General features: G+C 37.3%; 1 protein-coding gene across 2 annotated transcripts in view; it reads right to left on the bottom strand.

Annotated features, from left to right (window-relative positions):
• Positions 1–19,456, bottom strand: part of LOC132788525 (5-hydroxytryptamine receptor 2A) — a 73,650-nt gene that overhangs the window by 5,539 nt on the left and 48,655 nt on the right. For both annotated transcript variants that reach the window (XM_060795985.1, XM_060795983.1), the window contains exons 6-8: positions 14,285–14,474; positions 14,079–14,216; positions 5,115–5,357 (exon numbers count right to left, since the gene is read on the bottom strand). In XM_060795985.1, coding sequence (XP_060651968.1) covers positions 5,115–5,357; positions 14,079–14,216; positions 14,285–14,474 — 571 coding nt within the window. The remainder of the gene's footprint in view (positions 1–5,114; positions 5,358–14,078; positions 14,217–14,284; positions 14,475–19,456) is intronic.

Genomic DNA, 19,456 nt, shown 5'->3' on the forward strand with positions numbered 1-19,456 from the left:
AAGTTGTGGTTATAAATTTTCCAAATAAATAAAATTGCTTGGCAAATATTTATTTTCGTTAAGCTCGTTGCGCATTTGTGCGTTGCTGGAACCGCCCAATTTTCTACGATTTTTTTTTGCTTTTTTATTTGATAGCAATGGCCACGCCCACGCTATTTATAAAACGCCGCCCACTATCAGACAACGTGCAGGCGACGGTCAAAAGGCAGAGTCTAGACTAGAGGGGAGCGGAGGGAGATTTGGCGGCACTTGGTCAAAAAGGGCTACAATTTGTCGAGCTGAGCAGCCTGCTAACGGCATGTCCTAGGCACTAAAATTCATATAATCACCTGTAATTTGAGCCAGCAGTGTTCATGTCCTGGCCACATTATGTGCAGGAGCGTAAAGTGCTAAAATCAACTTTTATGTGTTATAAATTTTGTCTACGGCCGTTGTCGTTGCCACAGCCGAAGCTGCACACGGAAGAAGCGGAGACACAGGCCGGAAGACAGACCGCTCATACAGCGCAGGTGGCACGCTCGACTTTTCGGGGCTAGAGATGTGCGAATCAGTGTTGACAACTTTGGCCGTTTTTCACGCACGCAACTGCCACTTGCTGTGGAAGGCTACTAAAAAGACCATAAAACCTATTACACACCTATTACCTATTACTTTGGTTTACATTCATTTACATTTTGTTTGAACAACTGCAGTTGCACGATAAGAATGATCGATATTTTTCTTATATGTATTTCTGACTGCTGCCATGAAAAGGAGATTTTATTGCATTTACAAATGTTTAACAATGTTATTATTTCACTAAATTTAACTCTCACTCTTAACACTCTTAATAAAGCATTTTAATAAGATTGTTATTAAATTAATAATCGATTTTAACTTATGTAAAAACGTAATAGAGAATTTAAATAATTTAAATATTGAAATTGCGATATTAAAAACTAATTTTTTGTTATTTCAATACAATTTGTATTCAATTTTATATTGATTTCAATGAATGTAATAATATAATATGTTATGAATAGTATAAATATAAAAATAAAATCGAATTTAAAATTTGTTAAAATTGAATACAAGATGTCACATAAAATAATACAATTTTCATAAAAGAACTATATTGTTAAAACAAAAACGCTGCCAGTAATGAATAACATTAATTAAATTAAATTAAAATTTAAATCAATTAAAAGTAAGAGTTTGAACTTTTTAATGAGCGATAAAACTGAATGCCTACGCAAACATTTTTGTTAATAAATTAAATTAAAAGAACTTTTCCAGATTAATTAAAAGTGAGAAATGGAATTTTTAATGATCGATAAACTGCGATAAAACGTAAATTTTCCTAAGAATTCCGTGCAATGCTAGACTGAAATATTCGAACAAAATACGCAACTGAAAACTTTCAAGTTCAAGAGAATTCTCTGAAATGTGTGAGCGAAAAGCTCTTGCGCAGCATTTCCAGTGAAAAATAACAGAAAATAAGTCTCAAGCAAACCGTTGCTCCTCTCTAGTTTCAACTTTCGATGCGGTTGTGGCATGAACAAATTAATGGGGCAGCGCAGCAGCAATGGACAGGGCAAACAGACAGAGACGACTTTGTTGGCCATTGCCAAATGATTTTTATGACTTTGATTCCATAATATATTGCCGGGCCGTTATAAGCTTGTAATTGATGCGAGCGGCTTGGTTCTTTTGTGCAGTGAAGCCGCACAAACAACAGGAAGACATTTAAATTTGGTGTCATGTATGAAATGCATTTTCAATTTGTGAGCGAAATGCTGTCAACAATAGCTTTGGCATGGAGCAGAACATAAAAAAAAATACGTATACGTAGTGTGTGTACTTATAAAATTCAATAGCCATTGGCAAATTGTCCATGGTCACAAAGCGAGTAGCATATGAAACCTAAGCTATTGTCATATCCATTTCCATTTTCATTCTCATTTTCATTTTCATTGTCAACTCGAGAGTGTGTGTGTGTCGCACAAACAAATGTTGTAGCTGGGTTCAATTTCGTTTGGTTTCATTTCGATTTCTTTTGGCTGCAAAGCCATTTTTAATGTTTGCCACAGAGCACGTAAAGCAAATCAGAGCAACAGCAACAGCAAGAGAAACAGCAATAGCAACAGCACGAGTTGCAATTGCTCCATCAGCAATTGGGAGGCTACGTATTTTCATTTGGAGTCCTCTAACAATGCGAATAATGATTACGAGTTGTTTTGGCTTCCGTAACGGTCAGCAGAGGCCAAATTGAAGGGGAGAGGAGCTCAGGCGACAAAAGTGCAAAGTTAGTTGGCAGAGAAACAGAAACAGAAATAGAGAAACTTGAAGATTACGCATACGCCACATGGCCAGTCGCAAGTTGAGCGGCAACTTTTAATTTGAAATGTTTTTATGGGGCGGCCCTCAAACTGTTAACACGAAACCAAAACCAAAACAGTAACAGTAACAGAAACCGAAACCAAAAACCCCAAACCAAAGCAAACACAACAGTACCAGCAGCAGCAACAACAATAACAACCGAGAGCCAACAAACAACGCTCACACACACATACAGCTAATATATTATTTATGTGCATGTGCACGCACTTTACTCCCTTTTCCCTCCCGTCCCTGCTCGGTGACCTTTCTGTTCCCCCTTTGCTTGCATTTAGGTGAGACGTATATTATTTGTTTCAATTTATTTCCTGTGCCCTTTTTCCCTTTTTCCAATTTGCACTTTCTGTGCTAGAGCTCTGCCTTGTTGCACTGTCATTAGACTTGGCTTAAACTCGACTTTGTTACGCTTAACACTGCATAACGGCAAGAACTGCAGCGAAGGCGCATTAAAAGTGACAAAGCACAGTGCAATAAAAATCTCTACTTAGAAATAAAATAAAAACCAAGTAAAAAGCAACAGTCGAGTTTGCTCGACTGTAAGATCTCCGCTAGTTACAATTTTGTACTTTATGGTATATTGGTAAATCAATATACCAAATACAGCCTTTGATATATTTTAGTATTTTTGCAGCATATTAATTTATTAATATGAAGAATAACACCCCATTGTTCTGCTTTTATTCAAAAAGCGTAGCGGATATCTCAAAAATATCAAAACTGTCTTTAGCACATTCGCATTTCCGTTGGAAAAATAAATAACTATTTTTGAAGCTCAAAATATAGTATGTACGAAAATCAAAGTTCTCCATTTAACATTTTCACTTTTCACAAAATTTGCAATACTTCATAACCAAAATAAATTATTAAACTGCTGCTATTAGTAGTTTGTTTTGTCACATCCATTAATGTTTATGCTCTGAATAATACCAAACAGAAGCGCATAAAGTATATTTTATTGATAGTTGGCTTGCATAAGAGAAATTGTTTAATATATTCGATGGCATTTTTGTTGTTATTGTAGTTACAACTTTGTTTGAGCCTTTGCAATCGTCCCTTTTTCTCTGATATTAAACAAAACTACGATGATAAATTTATATATTTGCTTTTGGCTATGTTTGCTCGTTGGAGCGAGAGCGGGAGAGAGAGAGAGAGAGAGAGTAAGAGGGAGAGGTAGTGTGTGTTTATTTATTTGGCTGTCCACTTATTTGGCTCACACAGAAACCTGGCCCAAGTAAATATTTAATCTAAGTGTGTGTATGCAAGCGGATGCGTGTGTGTGCGTGTGTGTGGGTGTGTATGTGTGTGGCCAGCAAAGGCAAATACGATACGCAGTTGCTGCTGTTAGTTATTATGGCCAAGCGAATGGAAACGAAAGCTGTTAGCTATAAGCCATCAACATATTTTCTTCAATTACTCAAGCGTATTGAGTGCCTTGTTAGGTTACGTTTTCAGCTTTCAGCTCCTGTTGCTACTCTTCGTGTTGCTGTTGCTGTTATTGTTGAGCTTTGTTTTCATTTGGTTGGATCTGAAGGCGCTTTGCATGACGGTCAAGGCGGGCGAGATTGTAAATGGGGATGGGATGGGGATGGCATTGCCGCTGGAGATGGCGATGGCGATATAGATGGCGATTGCTGGAGAGGCGATGGCGTATCCTTGTCACAGAGCTTATATTTGACTTTGCTATTACTTAACCTGCACGAATCGGAGGCGACCTTTGGCCACTCGACTTTTGGCCACCACCTTGTGGCAATGCCAAACAAAACGTTCGAGCAATTTATTTTGCCTGCCTCTTTTATGGTTTCGTTTTTCTCCGATTTTCGTGCCTTTGCCTTTAATGTGTTATTATTGAATGTCTACGTGTGTGTGTCCAAGCGTGTGTGTGTGTGTGTGTGTGTGCGACTGCTGCTTATTTTTTAGCCATAAAAAGCTGAAATTGAAGTACATAAAATGCGGCTAAATACAAATTTGGTCGCCAATAAACAAAAAGCTTTGCCTGCAGTTTATCGCTGACATTTTTGTCGAGTGGGTAATTTGCAGGATTTGCGACTTGAGTGACCCAAAAGTCCACCTAGACGTCGGCTTACACACATTCTCTATATTCGTATACTTATGTTTAAGCTTATGCTTAGAGAATATACTCTGGTCTGGTCCGTGTATAATCACATACTTGTGTATGTATTTAAGCTTGCCATTGCCGTGGCCATTGCCAATAAAATCAAATGATACTAGAGCCTTTTAATTTTCAGTTGATGACAAATCGAATGCCGTGCGAAGCGCGAAGATGTGGCGTATACGTAATCCGAGCATGTTGAATAAAAATCGATTTATGCCGTGCATAAATCAAATGTCACGACTACTTGATGTTTAGCTAACGACATGTGCAAGTTTCTATTAGGATTTATCAGGGATTACGCGAGCATGTTCTCCTCTCGAGTCTGTGTGTGTATGTGTGTTTGTGTGTTTGTGTGTGGACACTGGCCAAATGGGGTAGGAAATCAGCAGGACGTCAGACATGGACTTTATTTTTGGCAGGCTGCGTGCTTGCGTGCATTCAGGAAGCAAACTCAGATCGTTGGGCACATGTCGAGCGTTATGAAATTTACTTTGAATGTGCACAGAGCCAATTCCAGTCTCAGTCTCAGCCTCAGTCCCCAGTCCCCAGTCGCAGTCCCAACCCCAACCCCAAACCCAATCCCAATTTCAAACGTAAATCCGGCATACTTGTTGTTGGCACTTACCTCAATGCCGGCACGACTCTTGCTGTCCACGTTTGAGCTGCTAAATTCGGTGTCCTCCACGGTGTTCACAGTATTCGTCGAGTTACCCTCAACCAGACCCAAGGCTGTGGTTCCACCGCCACCAGCTCCAGCTCCTCCGCTGCTGCCCGATGCACTGCCGCTTTTGTTTTTGGCCTTTGAGAATCTGCCAAGACGTAGCCGCAGACGATTAAGCTTTGTATCGGATGTTGCGCTGCCATCGGGCTAAAAGATACAAAGAGAGAAAAAGAGGAGAGATACTTGTATAGTTCAAGCTGCTTTTAGTTGAGCTGCATCGATTTTGAATAGTCGAAATTAAATTCATAGTTTTTGGCATGGCATTAAAATGAATAACAAAAGGCGAAAATTTGCATTTTGTTTCGTTATCGTTGTAGTTGTTGTTGCTGTTGTTATAGTTGTTGTTGCTGCTTCGCCTTACGCTTCAATAAACCGCAATTTGTACGCATATCAGAGGTTGAGCTGAGCCCAAGCTGATCCCGTGTGTTGCCTTCACCATATGCATATGTAAGTGGATTCGTTCGTAAATAAATTGTGTGTATTTGTTACAGTCACGCCACAGTTCCACTTTCCACATACGCACCCAAAAAACCACTCCTCCTACTCCCTCTCTTCCTCCCATCGAACTACATTGCCTGCTCAAAATAAATTTCACGCTTGACTGCTTCAAGCGCTTGACCTCTTTGATTTTTTTTGTTGCGTTTTCGTTTTCGCTTCTGCTTCTGCTTATTTTCCCTTTTTATTTTTTTGTGCAGTTCTTGTCATCGCCTTCAATCCCACCAAATTAAAGTAATTGAGTAGTCAAACCTTTTGCCTCATCGTCAACCGTCATGTTGACCCTTTGCCAAGTCGATATTGCTTTAAATAAATAAAATTATGCTGATTTTGCGTTCGTGTGCGGAAATTTGCCAAAAAAAGGGAATGAAGAAAAAACGGCCAGGCGATTTCAAGTGTGCCCGGTCATGGCCCCCAAAAAGTCGCCTTACAAAGCATTCGAGCATTCCCAAATGGCGTGAATATTTGCGCAAATAGTATTAAATGGATTTGCAGCTACGCATGTGACCTTCATTTTGTGGGCAACTCAAGAAGTTGAATTACTTGGCCACATGCCTGGCCAAGGACTCTTGACTCTAGTCTGAGACTGAGACTGAGACTAAGGGCAAGAGCAAGTGCAAGGGTCAGCTGACCTATTAAATATTGATCAGTCTGTTCTTTGGCTTAATTAGATACAGTCTCAGGTGTAGCTGAGTGCAAAGTTCAAATTCATTAATGAGATGCTTTACTTTACTATTAACCCTTGGCTTTTGTTATTACTTTTCTCGGCTTTGAAATTACTTTTCAGTTTTCAGCAGCTCAACAATATTTATTGAGCAATTGTATTTATTGTGCAAAAGTGGGCGTGTGTGTGTGAGTTGCGCTAATTAAATTTACGTCCTATGTCTGGTTCACATATTTCACATTGCGTATACGTCGCGTGCTGCTGCCATGCGGGTAATCAATGCGTAATTGAATCTCTGATAACTTCAAAGGCGCATATACAACCGTGTGTATTGCCAGCACATTGTTTGCCAGTTTGCCAGTTGGCGTGCCATGAAATTGCCTGCGCAAAACAATTGGCAAAAACTTTGTTCCCATGCGTGTGCGAGCGAGTGTGAGTGTGCGAGTGAGTGTGTGTGTGGGGGTGCTTAACCATAAATTCCATGGATTCCCTTTTGGCATTTGCTTAGATCGAAAACTAAACTACATGGCGCATTAACGTTATTTAAATACTATAGCCAACATATACAACGTATACAACCAATAGATAAGACGGCGATAAGCGCTTTTCCCCCTTCCCTTCCAACTTGACTTCGCAGCGCAACAGAAAGTGTAGCATACTTTTCAGCAGCGTCGACGATAAGCAAAACCCAGCTCAATGTGTATTTTATGTAGATGTGTCTGCTGTCAGCTGTCGCTACGCTGCTTCCTTCTCCTATATGTGTGTCGATGTACACATGTGTGTGTGAGTGTGTTTGAGAGTGTGTGCGTGTGTGTGCACATTTATTTAAGCGTTTGCATAAACGATACTTGGTCGAAGCCATTTCGCCACTTTGGCTAATTTATGTAAATTGTTTTCTTATTTAATTGTTTTTCTTGCGAGACATGTGTTGAGCTTCATATCATTGTAAGTATGTGTCTGTAGCATACTGCCTACACACACACATACACAAACGCACTCGTGTGTCTGTTGTATTCGTAATATGAATTTCGTATGTCGCTGTGTGAATCTGTATCCAATAATTTCCTTTTCTGGGCGAATTATGCTGCTCGGCCCAGAGCACAAATGTCTTAGACTGACTTACACTGTGCGGCATCGTAAAATATTTTAATTTATTTAATTTGATTTTTCAATTAAACAAGAGAGAGGTACATTTCAATTTATTTTATATTAGTTTTTTATATAATTTTATTATTTTTGATTTTATTTAATTTTAATTTTTATATATATTCTTTTACGTTAATTCTTTTAAATGCGATTACTATATTTGATTTTAATTCATTTTATATATTCTTTAGCTTATTTCATGTTACATTAACTTTGAATTTTATGTTCTTTTATTTTATTTCATTTGCATGCTTTTAATATCATTTCATTTTTCATTTATTTTGTATTTAATTTTATATTATTTTGTTATTGTATTTCATATAAGTTTTTAATAATTTGTTTTATTTGATTGTATTTGATTTTATTAATTTCCATTCTTATCATTTCATGTCATGTTTTATATTTTATATAATTTTATTATTGTATTTCCGCTTATTTCAGAGTATTTTAAATTTATATAATATTTTTTATATATTTCGTTTATTACATTTTATTTTAATTATTTATTTTTATAAATTTCCATTCATTTGATTGGATTTTATTTTACACCAAATTTTTGTACTTCGTTTTTGTTTTATTTTACTCTTATTTTTTTATTTTGATTATTTTTATATTATTTTATTAATATTAATTTGATTATTTTATTCATTTTTATTTTAATTTACTTTAAATGTTCTTATTTTGCAATAGTTTCTATTTTTCTAGGTAATAAATTACTAGGAGTCTGTGAACAGCTTTTTAACTGTCAAATAGTTTGGCATTTGTGGCAATGTTGCAAATGAGTAACTTTGTTTTGCTGCGCAGTGTTAATGTTGTTGCTCTCGATAAAAAATAAAAGCAAGGAGCACAGCTTGACGACGTGTGTCGCATATGGACGACTTGGTTTTGCCGTCCCCAGGCTTAGCTAATGCTGCTCGGCTGCTCTGGCTGCTCTGGCTGCTTGGCTGTTTGTCATATGGCCATGGTCATAATGTCAATATCTAGAGCAATCAATTTGAGCTGCTGTCGCTGCTGTCACTTTTGCTGTTGCCTCTACTTTTGCTGCTATTGCTGTTGCTGTTATTCTTGTTGTTGTTGTTGTTTGCAAATGTAATTGTGATTATGTTCGAGTGGTCAAGGCGGACACAAACACGTGAGTCTTAGAGCTCTTGGGCTGTAAGCGAAAGCAGCTGGGCGTTGTTGTCAACACACTTGTCCAAGAGAGATACACTCCAAAGAGCGATTGCTTTTTGTGTTTAATGTTACATTATTATTAATGTTTGCTACGAGTTGTAGTTATTGTTGCTGTTGCTGTTGTTGCTGTTGTTGCTGTTGTTACTGCTGTGGCATGGCGTATCTCATTAGGTCCATGGCTAAATTACAGATAATACCTGTGCGCTCAATTTGCTTAATTGCCTTTTACTACCGTGTGTTATGTTAATTGCAAAATCAATGCCCACGATGTGTCTAAATTGCGTATACGCAACCGTGTGCGTGTATCAGAGTATTTGTGAGCTATGCAAACTGCATTTCAATTTAAATTACGCATTAATGTTAAATTATGTGCTAAGCCAGTGGCTATAGGTCGACGAGCTGCAACTATTCATTCGATTTTGATTATGCAATTTAAATCATTTGCTGGGAAATTTATTTAGAAAATTTCGCCAGCTACACAAACTGAGGCCATAAACATGCTAAATGCAAAATGCAATTAACTTAAATTTATGTGCTGCCAAAGTACACACCAATAACCAAATATTTGTATGCGTATCTCTCTTGCCTTTGTCCAAAAAAACTTTGCTACAACAAATCTTTATTAAATACAAAACGAAAAAAAAGAACACCAAGCGAACAAGAGAAAAGAAAAAGAGAATTATTGTAACGAAACGCGCAGCAGGCGAACAGCGGAATGTGTTGTGTGTTTTGTTGTGTTTTGTTGTGTTGTTCGTGCTCTGTTGTGTTGCTCTGCTGTGTGTGCGTGTGTGTTCGTAGGTTAGTATAAAACCCTCGTCAAGTTGCAGGAAAGCAATTTTCAATTTGAAAGCATTTAGTTAAAAAAAAAGGGAATAACAAGAGCGTAATTCGATAGCAATAGCAAGCCATTGCCTTAATACTCTGACTAATGCTAAATTATTGTCGAAAGTTCAGAGAACACATTAATTTGCAGTGAAGCTCATGTTTGATCTTTATGAAAATACATCAACTTTGTCTAGAATATTTGAGGGGATAATGTAATGTTCATAATATTAATTTAAGAAAAGCAATACAAATTGTTGAATATTTTTTAAAGCACCAAAAATATTCAAAGTGATTTAGTTTAAATACTGATCATCAAAGCCAAAAATTTGACACTTTTGATTTAAGACTTTTTAAATTGTATTGTGTTGGTGACAATGATAAATAATAATAGTTTTAACACATAATAATTCTTTTAACAAAGCCATACAAATTGCTGTATATTTTTCGAATTTTAAAGTACAGAAAATATTGAAAGTGTTTTAGTTGAAAAACTGATAAAGAAGGCTTAAAATATGAACCTCTTACAATGTGTATGAAGACTTCTCAAACCCTACTTTTTTTTGTCACAATGCTTAACACAAACAAGCTGTTTCATTGAAGCAATAAACTCAGGGTAAGAGCATTGAAATGCCTGCTCTGAGTGGGGTAAATATATTTTAAAATCAACAAACAGGCCAGGCCAGTGAGTGGCACTAAATGGATGCGTATAGCTCGTGCTGTATTTGCTGTGACTCTGTGTGTGTGCTTGTATTGGCATTGCGTTCGCTGACATGTAACTAACACACACATATATATACATACACAGAAGAAGCTACATCGGCCGGACATGGCTGGGACTTGTGTACGTTGGCAAATAGTGGACAACTTGTCTTGTTTGCGCATTGAATTTGTGATTCCAATGACTTTTTGCCAGCTTCGAGCTTGGCCAACATACGACTACAAGCATGAGTGCGTATGTTCCATATGTGTGTGCATGAGTGTGGATAGTTGTAGTTGTAGGTGTAAGTGTAAGTGTATGGGTAGGTAAGTGGTTGCAAACATTTTTACGTCAAATGGTCATTTTCAATTTAGTCGAAGCACTAAGCTTAAGCTAAGTAGCTGCTTCTAAGCATGTGCCAGCACTGGACACCAAAAAGAAAAATAATCTGTAGTTAGAAAAAATGAAATGCGAAATAGAACCGCAGATCGAAGTCGTAATGCTCTGCAGAAGAAAATAAAAAGAGACAACATAATATCTGGTTTCATTAAGAAGCTTGAAATAAATGAAAAAATATGCAAATGTTATTGAACTATAAGTACATACAAAATGTAAACTTTTTATAATAAGAACATATTATTAAATCAGTAAATTATTGTTGCAATATAAAATATGGTATATCATAAAGAAACTTTGAATAAATACAACATATACTATATTCAAATATAAGTGCATACAAAATGCAAATTTTGAGAAGTAAAAACGTAATATTAAATGCATAAATTATTATTGCAACATAGAGTTTAATTTTATTTTGCAATATTTGTAGTATTGGAACATTTAATTTCAATTTATTCAATTTATTTTAGTTATGAAATATGGTGAATCATTAAGAAACAAGAAAATGAAATTTTCGAAAGCTTAAAATCAATTATATAGCAACTAAGAATTTAATTTAATTATAAAATATGAAAATTTAATTAAATAAATTATATATTTTTCAAGAAACAAGTATACAAATGAGAGATTATAAAAATGAAATACAATTATGAAATCAGTTGAATAATGAAATATGGCAAATCATTAAAGCACAAGGCAAATTTTTTTAATTAAATTCATTATTAAGCACATAAATTATTAATATTGCTTTTAAATTGAGTTTATTACAAAATGTGGCAAATCATTAGGAAGCATCGAATGTAAAAAAATATATATTTGATTAAGATGATTTATCAACAGAATGAAAATTGTGAACACTAAAATACGTAATGAAAAATACATCAATTAATTTGATGGCATGAATTGAGTAAAATGTAAATTTAGTATTATTTGAAAGTATACATTAGAAAATACAGAAATACTTATGGTATTAAAAATGATAAATAAATAATTATAAAAAAAGTGCACCTCCTTCGACAAACAGGTCTGAAAATGTCATTTAACCAAACTCGTGTTAGGGTATTTCATAAAGGTAAGATATTACAGACACGAAAACGCAATTCAGCAAACCCTTTAAAATTTATCAGTCTGCATGCACACACACATACAGGCACACATACAGTGGCGAGCAAAATTGAGTGTATGTTCAGAACTCAGACTTTCGTCACCCACAAAATCATAACCACACAAGATAATCCAAAAATTTTTTTTGTTTTATTTTGATTATTTAATTCTTAATAAATTTTAAGCAAAAACAATCATGAAAGAGATAAATTCGAGGAGATTTACAGTAAAAACGAAAAAAACCCGCATAAACTCAATTTTGCACGTAGGCACTTTTTCGCCTATTTTCGCTTCTTACTCTTCTTATCAGCACAAATCGGAAAGATTCACCGTTATTTTTGATTTTCTATTATTCTTGATGTTCGTAGCACAGATTAAATGTGCTTCAGACTAGCTTGCAATTATAAATAAATTGTTGAAAATTTGCTAGCATAAAAATGCGAAAATTATCTGAAGATATCGAAAATAATGTAGTTAGCCTGACCGAGAATGGTTGTACATCGCGTGTAATTTCGAAGAGGCTCGGTATAAGCCAATCGGCGGTAATCGCTGTTCAAAAGAGGCGGAATGTGACTCCCAAAGCGCAAGTCGCAGGTCGCAAAAAATTATTGAAGGAGTCAGATGCTCGACTGATGATGTCGGAAATGAGGAAGAACAAGCTTCTAACACCAAAGGGGCTTCCTTGGCTATCAACAAGAGTGTTAGCGAATGGACAGCTAGAAGAGCGCTGCGAGACATTGGGTATATTGCAAGTGTGAAAAAAAACAAACCTGCATTATCCGTTAAAATGTTAAAGCGCGATTGAAATTTGCAAGGGCACACAAAAATTGGACTGTGGATGATTGGAAACGTGTTATCTGGTCTGACGAGTCCAAATTTAACCGTTTTCAGTCCGACGGAAAGCAATATTGCTGGCGTAGACCCGGAGATCGTATCCAAAGACACCATGTAAAACAAACTGTAAAACATGGTGGTGGAAGTATTATGGTTTGGGGATGCTTCACGTGGTGGCATGTTGGCCCTCTACAGTTAATAGAAGGTATTATGCGGAAGGAGGACTACCTACAAGTCTTACAGACCAATCTTCCCAATTTTATTGAGAAATGTGCTTATCCCGAAAAGGAAATTGTTTTCAACAAGATGGGGATCCGAAGCACACGGCCAAAATTGTTAAGGGATGGATTGAAAAGCAACCTTTTAAATTAATGGAATGGCCAGCACAAAGTCCCGACCTCAATCCGATTGAAAATCTTTGGTCAATCGTGAAAAGACGGCTCGGGCAATACGAAGCAGCTCCATCAAATATGGGCAACCTCTGGGAGCGTGTTGAAGCTGAATGGAGACGTATTCCCAAAGATATTATTGAAAATTTGGTAGAGAGCATGCCTGACCGTGTACAGGAAGTTATCACAAACAAAGGTCTTTGGACAAAATATTAATATTATATTAATAATTAAAACTTCTAGAAACGTGCAAAATTGAGTTTATGCGGGTTTTTTTCGTTTTTACTGTAAATCTCCTCGAATTTATCTCTTTCATGATTGTTTTTGCTTAAAATTTATTAAGAATTAAATAATCAAAATAAAACAAAAAAAATTTTTGGATTATCTTGTGTGGTTATGATTTTGTGGGTGACGAAAGTCTGAGTTCTGAACATGCACTCAATTTTGCTCGCCACTGTACATACGTGGCAAAGAGCAAGAGCAACAACAAAAGACGTGGTAGAAGAACTCAACACTGACCAAATGCCCTCTTGGCTAGTAGGTTTTTTGGGTAAGCACTTTTCGTTTAACTTCTTGCCGGACTTCCAAATGAGTTGGCTTTTAAAAGCAGAGCGCTGCAGGGGGGCGACGAGCAAGGGCAAAAAGAAAATTTGGCAAAATGCATTTTTAAACACACTTGAATGAGGCTGAGAAGCTGCCTAATTACATTTGGCCCAAAGCCCAAGACGTACTCGTACACATCCATCGTGACAGCCAGGCTTGCCTTAAGTCCATGCATATGTTATGAGCATATTTAGCTAAAGGCTTTCGTGCATTGGTTTCGCTTGGCTCTTGAGTTTGGTTTTGCTTTGGCAACAACTCTCAGCTGAAGCTGTATAGGTTGACCTTTGTCTCGGATCGATTTTGTGGCTGTCTTCGCGATTAACTTCATTTAAGTGCATAATTACAAAGCTTGGTTGCATTGGAAATTGTGCTGCGGTCTCCGACAGCAACTTAAGTCGAGCTATGTACAGGGTGCTCTGCCACAAGTTGGCAAGTCACGTGCGGATTGCCGCATCCTGTACACTAAAGAGCTGACACCGCAAATGCCTATCGCATTGAGATTGTCTGGTTAAACGCACATATTGTGCGCTCGCACTTACCTGATTATTATTGGCCGCCACATCGACGGGTCGCGGTCGACGTCGGTGAATGCGTTTCCTTGCCGTCTGATATATTTTCCAATACAACGCCAGAATTACGAGCAGCGGCACATAGAATGTGCAACAGGTGGCAAATACCTACAGAGAGAATAAATAGGTAAAATGATGATGACATCATCGCTCGGTACTCGGCTTAATTAACGCACCTGATAGGCCACATCCTGTGAGACCATGCATTTCTGTTGTTCGATGCGTTGCAGATAGTCTGGATCTTTCCAGCCAAATTGCGGCGCCAATGACACAATCACCGAGGCGGACCACACACAGAATATCATCATAAAGACACGATTGCTGGTCCTTGAATGGATGTAATCGATGTTGGTAACCGCCCAATAGCTATAATAGAACAAATAAACAATAAATTTTATTAACTATTTTTGCACTTGGCACGATGCGTGGTTTTATTTACTTTCATTTCGTGCGCTCACAATATGCAAATCAAATGTTGCATAAATCTAGGCGCGCACTTAAATTCACACACACAGCGCGATGTGTGGGAGGGAAAGGAGACAGCAGGTACACAAATACACACACAATCATCAGCATAGAAAATGGCGGCAAAGTAAAGAAGCGTGTTTGATATTTGAATTCCGTTCAACAGTTTTTCATAGCATTTTTATTTTCTCTTCTGCGTTTATTTTTTGTGTTTTTCATTTTGGGTTTTTGTGTGCCAAAACATGTTTTATATATGTATGCAAAGCATTCTCTGTATGTGTGTGTATAAACTTGTGTGTGTGAGTATGCCAGTCAAGCGTGGCATTTTTCAAATTTCCATTTTTATAGCCAGGTTTCAGGGCAACTCAACATGTACAGACACTTTGTCGAGCTACATATGAAAATCTTGTAAATTCCGGCAAGTATTTAGTCAATTCTATTAAATATACAATGATATTTAATGTAGTCATAGATAATTATTCTTAAAATATACCAAATTCATAAACCACAAAATAATAAAATATTCCGAATGCTGTAATTGGTATATATAGTACTACATTTGAAATATACCGTATACCGTACCACTAAACATTGCAGATTGTTTGAGTTTTTTTTTGTAAGCGTTTTTTGTTTATTTGCAGGGGCGTAAGTGGGCATGGCGAAAATTTGAAACAAACTTGATCTGCGTGCAAAAATAGCAAGTGCTGTCGAAAAAAATTATGTCTCAATCTCTTATAGTCTCTAAGTTATAAGTGTTAATACGGACGGACAGGCAGACAGACAGACAGACGGGTAGGCGGAGATGGTCGGCTGTTGACCTTATGGGTTCGGAAATTGATTGACGGCGCAAAATTATAATACACTTCCACCCTATGGATAGCAAATATACAATCTTGTAAAATTCTGAAGAGTAGAGTATAGAAAAGTTGCTATGCCAATGCGAAGAACTACAATTTTGGTTTGGGAAAAAGCAACATGTCTAAACGAGTTTTTAAACGTTACGTGTACGGTAACTGGCACACACACAATACTCACACACACACACGCACAACACACATACACAGTTGTACGGATACAACCAAACTTGCACATTGATATGCAGAGCTTGTTGTGCTCTGGCTTTAATTGCATTGGTTGCTCTCGAAGCTTGTTGCTGCTGCTGGCCAGGCTTTAAGAATGCCAACTATTCAACTGTGTGGCACAGATAATCGCGCCCAGAGGCGGTAACTAGACCATGTTACAATTGTTGTTGCTGTTCGAGTTGCTGTTGGTGATGATGCTGCCTCATGCCATTAAGCAGCTTTTAGTTTTGGAGTTGTCAGTGTTTTGCCAGTGTGTTGCTGTCAGTTCAAAGGTTACCAACCACAACAACCTGCGGCTTTTGTCTGTTTTCTGTGGCTGACTGCCAAATTAATGCCGGCAACCGCACATTTCAAAATTTAACGGCAGTAAGCAGCAAGCACTCTTCTTCAACACACATTGACCGCAGCGTTTAAAGTGCCTGGCAACAACAGCAACAAACATCGAGAGAATAACGTCAATTGTTTGTGTATTAATTAAACACAATTTGCATAAGCAAATATTTTGGCCTGCAGGGCAGCAGCGCAGCGCAGCTCAGCACAAGCAAACAAATGTGTGCTCAAAATATAAATCAACAATTAATTGAGTTGACAAAGCACTTGGAGTCTGGATCTATTTCTCTCTATCTGCCTGCCTCGTCTGCCTCTCTGCTAGTGTAAACCATGTTAAGTGCCTTCTCTCGCCCCAGGACATAACTTAATTTGTATGTCATTTGAGCCAGTTACACGCTAATGACAGCTTTATAAATACAAATAAAGGCGTATGGTATAATTTCATTAATTTGTTTCAAAAACCCCAATTAAGCCGCACTTAATTAAAGCGCACAATCAACTCGATGCACACACATGACCAAACAGTTATCCTACAAAATAGTACTACAAACATTCATTTTGTAGTTGACCGAGAGGGACATATGTACTATAGTTCAAATCACGACATAGAACGAGCACGTGTCTGCTATGAGAAATGATTGCACATGACGTATACGCCACATGTGCTGTTGTCGATAATAAATAATAATGAATAATGTTGATAGTTGATGACTTTTGTCTGGACAGCTGCCACCTGCTGTGCGCCACTTAGAAGACACTCTGTATCTTTGAGTTTTAATAGAGACGCTGCTAGGAGGAGCCGCCTTTATATTCATTAGCATAATATAATCGACTTCAAGTTGGCAATTTTGATTGACTGCTTAAAATTAATGGTATTTTGTGATTTCGCTGTCTGTCAATTTCTTTTTTTGAGTTACCAATTTTCTTTTCCTCACTTTTAGGGAGCTTGGGAAGTATGTGGCCAGCATACGCAATGGAGAAAAAAAGGCATGCAAATGAACTGGGAAAACCTAATAAAGTGCCTGTCATGCGATGTGCTCGCAATTGATATCACTCATACGACGCCTAGTCGCCATCGGCATTGCCATCGCTGTGTCGCAGTGAAAGTATCATAATTTGTTATGGCATGTTTTTCTATATACAATTTCGTTTCATAGGCCAGCAATTCAATTCATTTCAATTGAAGTCAATCAATTTATCAAGTGTACGGCGAAAAGCCAAACGACGAACTTCAGTCTCGAACGAACTCGACTCGCCTCGTGAGTGATGAATTATAACAATTTATTGTGCGCCAAACAATTTAAATGCGATTTTTCCATTATACATGTCCCGCTCTCGCTAGCTTGGGATGGGGTTGGGGGTGGTAGTTGGGCTGCTCTCTATGCAATATGTGTGTGTGATAAATGTGCGGCACTCGAGCGTAACACTTTTTAATGCATTTAAAAATTGCGCGCCTAGCACACAAAAAAGCCATTACTCTTGATCTCACTTGATTACGTACGTACTACGTACAGCTTTCCCCATTCCAGCAAACAAAAACTCTCCAATTTCTTCTTCTTTTCGCAAAAGTGATGCTTACATTTCTATATATATATTTTTAAGTTTTTCTTTTTGTGCTATCTTTGTTATTTTTAGCCGAGTCAGAAAGTCGTAACATCATGATGACTTGGCGCAATTGCTGGGAAATTGATTTTGAAAAATATCAGCAGCAATTAGTTTGCGGCAGTAGAACAAAAAAGTGTAATTAATTTAGAAGAGGACACATGTAATTTGACCTTTTAAGCTCCTCATAATTAATTGATGTTTTGCGTTGTCGAGTCACAAGTCAATATTTACATTACCTTTTTTTTATTATTATTATTGGATTTTTCACATTTTGTCTGTTGACATCTGTAGCATGCATATTTAATGCTCCCTCATCGCCCTGTTATCGTGTATTCATTGCTCTAATTGCGGGTGTCTTAACTATGTAATGCCATATTGTCATTTTAAATTATTTGCAGTTGAAATATTTCATAGCTTATCGATTGTATTACTTGTTCATTGAATGCAGTTCATCGAGTTACACGTATTGTTTTTATTTTCAATTTAGGGCCATAAATAAAGGTAGTCAACGAAACAAAAAAATCGGCATTGCCTGTTACCTGCGGCTGCCTGCTGACTGCCGTTTTTCAGTTTACAATTATATTTCATTTTATACAACAAAACAAAGACAAAAACAAAAAAAAAAATGGGAGGGAAAAAAACTAGAAAGGAGGCAGTTGAACAAAAGATAAAAATGGAAAACAAAACGAGGCATACAAAAATGCATTCCACACTAGTAAAATAACAATAGACGGAGGCCACAACAACTGCGACAGCAACAACAACAAAAACAACTCGCGACTACTGCACACATGCAAAGCGAGGAGTGGGCGTGGCATGTTCCTCAGCCTGTATGCGAGTTTTTATTTTTTTGCCTTTTTGTTTTCTTGTGCGCCCTGCGGCAGCTGTGGCATGATTAAATTTTTGCAAATTACTTGCGTTCCACGCTTAGTCTGCTGCTGTTGCTGCTGTCATTCCAACAACAACAACAACAACAAGAATAGCAGTAATAACCTCTAAATGTTGCAGCGCAACAATAGAAACAATAAAACTGTATTTGTTCATAGTTGAAGAAGCGCTAGGCCACAAAACCATATAAGTCGTAACAATTGGCCTCTGCCCCAAAATCGTTGCCGAAACATGCGCAAATAAATCAAAATAGGAATTCAACCTTGAATCTTCAGTTTAAATAAAGTTGAGAGCATTCAACAGTCGTCTATGCACTGTGTGTAAAGGCTTGTAAATTATTTGTCACTACGCCTTAATTTAATCGCTCTTAATAGCCATTGATTTTATTTGCATACATAGTCTGCCAATGCTCATTCATAGTCATTTTAATTATAATAATGTCAATGGTTCAACACGTCGTATGATTGATACTTAATTTAATTTTATATACGGCCCGTTGGTTTTATTATTGCCATCATTATTATTACTATTATTATTATCATTATAATGTATTATGATTGCCTCTTATTTATGGCAATTTCCAATTGTTATTATGGGACAGCGCAGCGAATCGATCAGCATTTTAAATGTGTTAAATAGTTTCGATTTTTCTCTCCTATTATTATTGTGTCTACATAGAGATGCCAAAGCTTGTCACTCGCTCTCTCTCTCTCTCTCTCTCTCTCTCTCTCTCTCTCTCTCGTGTAGGAGACAACATTTTAATGCTGCCACACACATTTTATTTGTTATGTGCTTGTCCACTTGCAGCCGCAGTGCGTCAGTTATGCTGACATGCACGGCTCTTGCCTTACAGCGAAATTCAATTTAAAACGTGCTTACGTGGCTGCTGCGACAGGCTCCCAGCTACCAGCTAGCAGCTATATCAGCTACCAGCTCTCAGATTCCTGCTCCCATTGCTCCTATAGCTACCCTTGTCCT

The sequence above is a fragment of the Drosophila nasuta genome, chromosome 3, assembly GCF_023558535.2.
Source record: "Drosophila nasuta strain 15112-1781.00 chromosome 3, ASM2355853v1, whole genome shotgun sequence".
In the NCBI taxonomy this organism is placed as follows: domain Eukaryota; kingdom Metazoa; phylum Arthropoda; class Insecta; order Diptera; family Drosophilidae; genus Drosophila; species Drosophila nasuta.